Raw genomic sequence first — 10,794 nt, forward strand, 5'->3', positions numbered from 1 at the left:
TATATATGCATCTAATTATAAATAAAATATACTTGCATACATATATATATATATGTATATATATACATACTAGGTTTGTTAAGTAATGGTATGTCACCTGTTTTTGATTGTCTTTAAACCATGTAATTTCACCTAATTTATCCTACTGTTGTTATCCTACTGTTGTTAAACCTTTAGTCTATTGCTAGTTATATCTGTTTGACTTGAGTATTAATGTTTAAAAGGGAGTTCATAGATTGTTGGTTATTTGGATTGTTGCAATGAGTGAAAAGTTCAATATTTGGGCTCTTGTCTATCATCAGAGAATAGAAAATATCTCACAGCTTGGCCTACCTGCAACAACTTTTTGTTATTCTACTCCCTATTAAAGAGTGACCAAATCTTTAGACTTTATACTCATTGCAACAATCAAACTTATCGACATTCTTTGAGTAATTGTTACCAACACAATCCTTCACCAATTTCCTTGGTTTCCAGAGTTTATTTTAGTTTTAGTTTTGGGTAGTCATCCATAGTCTACAGAATAATGAGTTCCACTTGGCTGTTTTGCTTATACTTATTTCTTTAAATCAAACTCTTCAATAAGGCCTCCAGTTGCCAATAGTAGTGTTTGGGAGATTTCAAAGTTATGTATCATAATTTTTGGAGAAACCTTAGTGCCTCTTTCAGATCAATTTTTAATTATTTTGATACATTTCATTAGTGTGGTACAGAATTTGTTTCATGTTTAAATTCAATGTATTGAAATGAAAATGCTATTTAGTTTAGCTATTAGAGTTTAATGATTTAATAATTCTGAGGATTTTAATTTACCTTATAAATGTTCAGAATAAAAGTTTTACTTTGGAAACCATTTTGTATAAAGATTAGTTTAGATTGTATTTATTGAATTCCCTGGTGTTATAAGTTAAATGGATAGTTTTGCTGATTTTTTCCAACTTTTCTTTAAGTTGCATTTCATATTCACAAATATATATTGTTAGTGTTGTGTCTCAAGTCAGCTCTAATTGAGCTGAATTATTATCATATACTATCTTTTTGTATATCTAGAAGTACATTTAGTGAATGTGTCCTTCCTAAATTTGGTCTGTCAGGTGTGATTTGAGAAAGATTTAGCTACTATTTCTAGCAGATTGGACAACTTCATACATGTTTCTTTGTGTGCTCACTATGTAATATTTAAAATTCTAAATGATTCTTCAGAGTATTACTTTCATTTTTTTCTTTTGTTTATCTGCCATATATTTTTGTCTTGATATTCTGGCTATAAATACAAAACGTATGTTTCCCTGAACAAGATCAAAATTTACTGAAGTTTAAAGTTTCTGAATTAGTAAATCTTAGATAATGTCAAGGATACTTTACTTCTATTTAATAGGTTTTATAATATGATACCTTTATACAACTATAAAACAAATTAAACTATAGCTAAGAAGACATCATAAATGTCAGAAGGCAGTTTTAATATCATAGTAAACTACTAGGATTTAAACCAAATGCTTTTATGTTTTGTGAGAAAATTAAATGTATTTTAACTTATGATTCTGGACAGTAATTATGATGAACTTGTTAAAATATATAGATATGTCAACAAGTAAGACCTGCTAAGACTTTTGAAATTATTATGAAATTTTCACATTGTTTATGTGGTAATATATAGATATTGCTACACAATTTTAATTTAACATCCACGGCTAAAGAAGAAATTGTTCATAATTTAAGCCTATTGTTGTATTATTTGAATAGCAAATACTTAATGATTTTGAAAATGAGGAAAAATTATTGGTTTTGATTTAAAGATGACATAATTCCTTGAATTTTGTGATTGGAATGGCAAATTGATTGAAAATTTCCTTGATACTGATTTCTTTCTGACTGGAAAGAGGAATATGAAAAGAATAAGATTCAACAACATTGAATTGATTTTAAAAAAGCCCATTATGGTCCAGCTGGATAATGGATAGGACTATGTAATGTGCATTGCTCAAGATTTTAATTTTCATTAGCAAACCAGGTGTGTGTTTGGCTTATATTTTAATTAATTCCATTAATTTTGCTCTCTTACAGTTAGTATTTGCTCCAACTTTTCCTTTTATACTTGAATAGTTGGCCTTTAAAGAAGATACGCTACACTAAAAGTTCTTGCTCCTGTAATTCATGCGAGATATCTAATCACCTTTCAACATGTAAGGAGATGGTGTTGGGGTTGAAGAACTGAAATATCATAAATATTCCTAAAACTTTTAGTTAAATCTTCTTTTATAGGTTGTTATTTTTATAATTGATGTGATTCATTCTTGATTACATGTTGCTTATAAGGTCATCAGGCTATCTCCATCATATTTGATGATACTTGCCTGTCAATAAAGAATACAATCAAGCAAAACATTAAAAAAAAAAAACTACAACAAAAAGTAAAGAATTAGTTATTTTTGAATTCACTTAAATCTATTATTCTAGAAGAGATTGGCTGAAATTGCAAATGTTTGTGTCAATCAATAAATATTCCATTAAAAATTCATTCATAATGAATTTTCTAATCTTTATTTCAAATACTTTTAACATAATTACTGAGATTTCTAATACAGTGAATATCAAGATTAAATTTGTTATATAAAAATGTTGTCACATATGGTTACATTCTGAGCTTTTAAATGTTTATTATCCGCTTTGATATAAACTTTTTTTAGAGGTGTTATATTCTTATTATAGAGATGTATTCTTGAAGATCTTGCCATAATTTGAAATTACATAACATAAAACATATTTCTTCAGTGGTTTCCATATAATGTGAAAGTCGGTGGAAAATAGGCTCCACATTATGAAATTTCATATCACAGCAAGATTTCCTGGAATGCAACATTACCTTATCGTAGGGGATGCTTGTTTTTTTTTCACAATAAACATAGTTGGTTAAAGGTAAAATGTGATGCTATTTGTTCAAATTTTCATTTATTATGAGAGTTAGATGTGTATAAATAAATCTTTGTTGTCAGTTATACAAACCATATACATTCAGTAACAGTTCTTTGTAGTGTATTTCCTTGCTATTATTGTTGAGAGAACACAATATTCAAAGTGTTATTTATCTTCAGGTTTTTATTTCAAGATATTCTGTATGTTTATCCTTTTTTATTGTATCAAGACTAGTTGTTGTAATATATTTATACTTTACGCTTTTCATATACTGCTATTGTTTCAAGTGATATAACTTTTCATTTGTCAGAGACAAATAGGTTTTCAGTGATATTTTTAGTAACAGAATAGATTAGGTAAATGTTTTAAAGCAGTTGATGATTTGTGTTTTGGAAAGTTTTATCTGAAAATGTATTAGCAAAGTGGGGAAAAATATCTCAAAGAATTTTTTTAACATTTTGAACCTATTGTTGTTTTTGTTGTTTAAATTGGTAGGTTTTATGTTTTTTATTCTACCTTGTGGTTGCAAGAATAAATGCCATCCTCTTTCAGATACACATGGAGATGGTATGTATGGTGCAGATGAAGGAGTGGTTTTGACTTCTCCTCCCTCAACATGTGATCGTGATGAGAGCTATGCAAAAGGGATTCCGCCGTACGGCTTGCTGACACATTCATCACAAGATGGGTTTTCTTCTTCCGATAAAACAGGTGATGTCACTTCTCCTGCTGATGCTTGTTATGAGTTTCATACTGCTACACCTGACATTACTTCCCCTCCATCACCTGATTCTCATGGTGATATAAGTATTTTATCAGCTCAAGGGCAACAAGTTCAATCTTCGTCCCTCCACGAAAGTGTTAGCCCGCATGTAATTGAAAAGGATGTAAAACCTCATACGATAACTTTATGTAGTACTTCGGCTAATCCCAAACCCCAAATTACAGGAATGGAGTTGAATATTGAAAAAACTGAATTTCCTTCATTGCAGGGTTTAGAAAGTTGTGATAATGGTACCAAGTCTTTCAATAAATCTCAGTGCCTGCCTTCTGAAACAAATGTCAAAAGTATGGATGTAGTAGACAGTTCTAAACCTTCATTAGAACATGTTTCCGAGCTTGAAGTTGATGTCAGCAAAGCACCCCAGTCTGATGGAGCATCTGCTGCTAGCAGCAAATCTGAAGGGAGCAAAGAAACTTTGACATTAATTTCATCAGAATCTTGTCAAATATCTATTACCAAAACTGAAGAAGAAAGTGATTCCGAATCTGAAGAAAATTCTGTTATAGAGAGAGATCCTTCACTGCTGGACTCTGATTCAACAGGTTACGGAGACCAGAAGTCTGACACTGATAGCTCGTATGTTGAAGAAGAAGAAGTGTCAATTTCTGATTCAGATGAATCAATTCCTTTTGGAAACTCTGATAATAAAGAAACAGAAAAGAAAAAATCTCTTGATGAAGAATTAATTTCGAAACAAACTGCTGCTGAAACTTCATATATTGAAAGTCAAGAAAGGATGCCTACATTTTATACTGATGCTTTGGATTCTCGACAAAATCATGAAGCATCCAGTACAAGTGCAGACAGCAAGAAAGAGTGCCAAAAAAGTGAAGTTATTGCAAAATCTAAGGTTGGTTCACTATCGAGTAGTGACTCAACTTCAGATTCAGCAGCAAGTATCATAGAAACTGTACCTCAGAAATTGAAATCTGAACTGTCATCAGTGTCTCAAAAATCTACGTCAAATGTAGTAGAAACTTTAAGTGCAGTGAAGTTGTTATCGTCAGTTGAGGAAGATGATCCAAATTTTCAGGAAGGCCCTCAAACTGTTGAAGACAGTTCTTCAGATAGGGATGAATATATGTATACATCCGATATTGAAGCTAAAGTCATCCAAGAAAAAATTGAATCTCTCATTTCAGAAGTAGCTGAAGAAATGAGAAAAGGTCAATGCTCATTTGATGAAACAATAAAGGAATATCATACAGAAACTCTTAAGGCATTAGAAGCTGTTGAGGGTGATAATCATTCCTCGGGAGATATGCCTGATGAGAGTTTGGAACAGTACTATTCTTTAGATGAAACTCACAGTGTTGACAGTAATGAGACACTTGAATTTGCTGAAGAAAGTGCTGAAATGAAAGATACAGAAATGGTTGTGACAGCAGACATGACAGCATCTGATGATATGCTGAAAAAGGTTGTGGATGACTCTAAAAAGAGCTTTGAAGAAGAAAGTTTGAAAAAAGGTGTCCCTAAGATGGATATTGGTAGCTTGTCTGAGTTGGAAGTAATTCCTTCTAAAGTTGAAATGTCTATTTTGGAAGATAAAGTGGTTTCAATGGAAGGAAATCCAACAGAGACACAAGAGGCCCACAGAAAAAGTATGGAAACATGTCCAGCTGACAAAGCTCATATACAAGATGTAAGTGTGAAAGACCAAAGCAAGGAGGCATCAGAAACAAGCAAGGAAGTTCAATCATCAGTTGAATGTTTGAGGGAAATGAAAACCAAACCAAAGGAGAGTGATACCCATTTGGAAGAAGACTCACAAAATACTACTGGTATATCTTCTGGTACTTATCTTGGGAAAAGATTAAGCCTTGTAGAGTTTATGGCAGAAAGTCCACGGGAAATGATGGAAATAGCTAGAAGAGGAAGCATCATTGACACAAAGTCAGTTTTTTCTGAGGTTACACAAGTGAAGCCAATAGAATCATCTCCCATAGTAGTTAAAGAGCAGACAGCAATTTCAGAGCCTGCACCCACATTAATAAAAAAGGATGTAAAATGTACAGAAACTGTACCTCCTCTAGCAAAAGAGGAAATATTCATTGAAAAGACTGCACCTTCTGAGGTTGAAGAAATAAAAGCAGTAGAGATTGCAGAAATTGTGGTTAAAAGTGTACAACCTACAGAATCAGTTTCTCTTTTTGAAGAATTAGAACAACCTGAAACAACTGCATTTCCTCTAATTAAAGAAGAAAAAGCTATTAAAATGATCCCATGTACTCCACCGGAATCCATTATACATGAAGTAAAACTAAGAGAGACTGAACCTTCTGTAATTAAAGAAGAAAAAGCTATTAAAACGATCCCATGTACTCCGCCTGAACCCATTAAACAAGAAGTAAAGCCAGTAGAAACTGCACCTGCAATGATCAAACAAGAGATAAAACAAGATGTTGAGGCTGCACCTTTAGTTAAAAAAGAAGAAACTCCAGCAGAAACTATGCCCACAGTGATAAAAGAAGAGGTAAAACCAGCAGATACTGCACCAACAGTGATAAAAGAAGAAGTAAAACAAGTTGAAACAACTCCTACAATGGTTAAAGAGGAGGTAAAACAAGCGGAGACTGCACCTACAGTTGTTAAAGAGGAGGTAAAACCAGCTGAGACTGTACTTACAGAGGTTAAAGAGGAGATAAACCATTTAAAAGAAACAACTTTCGACTCACAAGATATTGCCAGTGTCCCTTCTGATACTTTTCTGGAAAAAAGACTAAGTCTGGTAGAATTTATATCAGAAAATCCATTAGAAGATATGGAATTAACCAGAAGTGGAAGCATTATCAAAACAACTGAACCAGACAAAACTGATGATAATCCTGGTGATGGTGAAAAATCCCACATGAAAAATGGTATAAATCCCACAAAAACTGAATCTGCTGAAGTCAAAGAAGAGACTTTATGTGCCAGTACTGAACCCGGTGAATTTAAGGAAATAACAAAACTCCCCTCTGTTACAGATAAAGATGAAGCAAAATTAAAAGAAACCGCCAAAGATGATGAGCCAAAAATATTTGAAAGTGCTGTTTCTATCACTGAAGAAAGTATAAAACCAACTCAACCTGTTCCTGCAAACATTGAAGAGGAAATGAAAGCAGCAGAGGTTAAAGAGAAAGTAAAGCCAGAAGAAATTGTATCTATAGATGCAGAGGTAGAGGTAAAACCGACAGAAGCTGTGATTATGGAGAAAGAATTAGACAAGATAACTCCAGATATAAAAGAACTAAAATCTATGAAGATGGCTCCTATAGAGTTTCCAGAAGAAACATTGATTGATATTGCAGATGACGAGCTAAAACATGCAGAGATTGCACCCATGGAAATTTCACTTGCAAAGGTTGAAGAAGTAAAACCAAAGGAAACTGCATTTACAGAGATCAAAGAAGTGACGCCTGCAGGAGTGGTAACCACAGAAGAAATACCAGCAGAAAATGTAGCCACAGTGATAAAAGAAGAAATAACAGCTTCAAAATTTGAAGCAGTGATGATTCCTGTAGAGACAGCACCTGAAGAAAGTTTAAAACCAATAGAGACAGGACCTTTAACTGCAGAAGTGGAAATAAAATCTGCAGAAATTTTAAAGACCTTGGCTAAAGATGATGTTGCAAGTGAAGAAGCTGCACCTACAATAGTTAAAGAGGAAACAGCTCAAGAACCAGCACTTGTAGAGGTCAAAGATGTTGACCTTATTGCATTTCAAGAGAAAGATGAAATAGAACCAGCAGATACCAAACCTCCTGTGATCAAAGAAATGAAACCTGCGGATACTCTACCTATTGAAGTCAAAGAGGAATTAGAGTTTGTAGAGGCTCTGAAAACAACAAAACCTTTAGAAACCCTACCTGTGGAAGCCACTGTGGAAGTAAAACTGTCTAAAACTACTCCCATGGAAGAGCCAGATCAAATGAAACTTTTAGAAGGGGCAACTGTTGAAATGAAGCCTCCAGATTCTAGTATTATTCATGTTGAACCTGCTAGTGTAACATTGAGTGAAGGTGTGAAACTGACCGATGTTGCTGCTATAAAAGAAGATAGCTCTGAAGAGGTTATGTCTAGCAAAGCAAAAGAAGAAAAAAGTGGGTCTGAAATGATGGCTGATTCAGATGACAAGAGTACACTCTTGGTCACTGCACCTGAAGAACAAAGTAAAGCTGCACATGCAGAAGTTATTATTGAAAAGAAAACAATTGTGGAAGTTCAAAGCAAAGCAACTACTGAAGATCCTTTGAAGGGTGCAGAAGAAATAGCTCTTGATAAAGAAATATCTCAAAGTGTTACTAAAGAGCAGACAGATGTATTGGATGCACCGTGTGAAGTTGCAGAGAAAGTAAGACCTGATACTGGTGATGAATCATTACCTGTTCAAGAGAATGTTATGCATAGTGAACATGAATCTATCACAACTGAACTTGCTAACAAGATAGATTTAGAAAAATCTGAGTTAGAAGATTTTATCCAAATGGGTCAACCTGAAAAATCACCAAGTTCTAGTTTAGCAGTTGTTAAAGAACCTGATTCTCATAGTTTAAGTGATCAAATTGACTCATCTATTAGCTTTCATAGTAAAGACATTGAGAAGGAAGCTGTAATTATTGAAGTACAGGATGAACATAAATCAAGTAGTATTGACTTAGTTACCGATGCTAATTTAAATGCCTTAGAGGCACTGAGTTTTGAAACTGTAGTTGAAAAGCCAGCTGATAATCTTTCAAAAGCTGATCTAAAAGAATCTGAGGCATCAAAAGATGCCTCTAAGACTGATGAAGTCGCAAAGAGGATAACTGAAGCTACAGTCTGTGAGGTTGTAGAGAAAGTACACCCATCTGACTCCGCAACAACTAAGATTGTAGAGAAAGTAAATCTGAGCAGTGCTGCAACAGCTGAGCTTGTAGAGGAAGGAGGAAAAGCTGACACTACAACCTCTGATGTTGCAGAAGTAATCCAATCAGTTGTGACTGCCGAAAGTAAGTCTGATGGTAGTGAGGAAAAATACGAGGATAAGGACATGAAACAACCATCGAAACATACACCTGAAACAGTGTCTTCTGAGCAAGAATTGGAGTCTACTAAAAATGTGTGTGGAATTTCACTGCAAGATGTTAAACCGTATGAAACTGCAACTTCTGTTGTTGCAAAAGATCTAATAATGCCTGACAATTTAACCGATGATGTCAAACCATCAACCGAAACTGCACCCACAACTGATTGTGTAAAGAAGGATGATGATGCAGTCGATGCGTTTATTGCACCAGTAGCATCCATTCAAAATGAATCAATAGCAAGACAGTCAATGGAAGAAAGTCAGATTGACAAAACAACTATGGTGGAAAAATCAGATGCAGAAAAGCTAGAAGCTGATCTTCCAAGAAGTTCATTACAAGAGTTTGGCCAGGAATATGATGAGAAAGGTGATGAAGTAGAATTAAGCAAAGATACTCACGCAAAAGTAAAGGATATGCAACAACCTGATGTGAATGTAGTTAGTATCAGTAAAGAAGGTGAAGATGTAGTAGACTTATTAGATTCAGGGACTTCGTCTGAAGGGATTAGTAATATAGAAGGTACAGATGTAGCAATTGCAAAAATTGAAGCTAAAACAGTTGAAGAAGAAACAAAACTATCAACAGAGATTAAATCAGAAGAAGTTCAGAAAGTTACAGTTGCAGAACCTGCAATAGAATTGGTGCAAGAAGAGACATCTGCTAAAATTGTTCCTGGAGATATTGAAGTGAAAGAATCACACAGAGAATATGAAGAAATAACATGTGGAAAAGAAGAGGAGATTATTAAACCAGCCGAGAGTACACCACCATTGGCTAAAGATAGTGTGAAATCAGTAGAAAGTGTAATTTCAGCTACCACTGTATCAAGTGAGGTTGAACAAGAGAAATCTAAAGAAACTAAGTCGACATCTATTAAAGAAAAATTAACATCTACAGAGACTACAGACACCACAGTTGATGAAGAAACAGTAAAACCTGCAGAGGTTAAAAAAGAGGAAAAACCAGCTGAGACTGCTCTCGCACTTGATAAAGATGAGATCAAAGCAGAGGAAACTTTGGTTGCATTAGTTAAGGAAGAAGTAAAACCAACAGAAATTGCACATTCACTGATTAAAGAAGAGACAAAACCAGTTGAGACTGCACCGCCAGTGGCTAAAGAAGAGGTAGAAACTGAAGGAAAGGAGAGTGATAGCCATTTGGAAGAAGATTCACAAGATATTGCTAGCATACCTCCAAGTACTTATCTTGAGAAGAGACTAAGTCTGGTAGAGTTTATGGCAGAAAGTCCATTGGAAGTAGTGGAAATAACTAGAAGGGGAAGCATCATTCAAACAAAGGAGCCAGTTGTTTCTGAGGTTACACAAATAAAGCAGATAGAGACAAAATCTGCAGAGCAAACAGCAATTGCAGAGCCTGCACCTACGTTAATTAAGGCGGATAAAAGTGCTCCAGAAATGACACCAGAAGTTATTCAAGACGACAACCAAACAACTCAAGAGGTTTCTGAAAAGAAACATGCAGAAGATCTAGAAGAGAAAACTGTGCATGCCATTGAAGATTTTGAAAAAGAATCTGTGGCAGCTCCCGAGGAGAATCCTGTGGGAGCTCCTGAAGAGAAAACTGTGGAGGCTCATGAGGTAAAACCTGTGGAGGCCCCAGAGGAAAAACCTGTGGTGACTATTGAGGAGAAACCTGTGGAGGCTCCTGAGGCAAAACTTGAGGAAGCTCCTGAGGTGAAACCTATGGAGGCTCTCGAGGCAAAACCTGTTGAGGCTCCTGATGCGAAACCAGTGGAGGCTCCTGAAGAGAAACCTGTGGAGGCTCCTGAGGTGAAACCTGTGGAGGCTCTTGAAGAGAAACCTGTGGAGGCTCCTGAGGCAAAACCTGTGGAGGATCCTGAGGCAAAGCCTGTTGAGGCTCCTGAAGAGAAACCTGTGGAGGCTCCTGAGGTGAAACCTGTGGAGGCTCTTGAAGAGAAACCAGTGGAGGCTCTTGAAGAGAAACCTGTGGAGGCTCCTGAGGCAAAACCTGTGGAGGATCCTGAGGCAAAGCCTGTTGAGGCTCCTGAAGAGAAACCTGTGG

The 10,794-nt window shown here is 35.2% G+C and overlaps 1 protein-coding gene across 1 annotated transcript in view; it reads left to right on the forward strand.

The window, feature by feature from the left end:
- Positions 1-3,383: 3,383 nt before the first annotated feature.
- Positions 3,384-10,794, forward strand: part of LOC106876926 (titin) — a gene marked incomplete at its 3' end in the record, with an annotated part of 10,637 nt that continues 3,226 nt past the window's right edge. The window contains exon 1 of the mRNA XM_052967673.1: positions 3,384-10,572. Within this exon, the coding sequence (XP_052823633.1) occupies positions 3,417-10,572 (7,156 nt within the window). The remainder of the gene's footprint in view (positions 10,573-10,794) is intronic.

Source organism: Octopus bimaculoides, chromosome 4 (genome assembly GCF_001194135.2).
Source record: "Octopus bimaculoides isolate UCB-OBI-ISO-001 chromosome 4, ASM119413v2, whole genome shotgun sequence".
NCBI classification, from domain to species: Eukaryota; Metazoa; Mollusca; class Cephalopoda; order Octopoda; family Octopodidae; genus Octopus; species Octopus bimaculoides.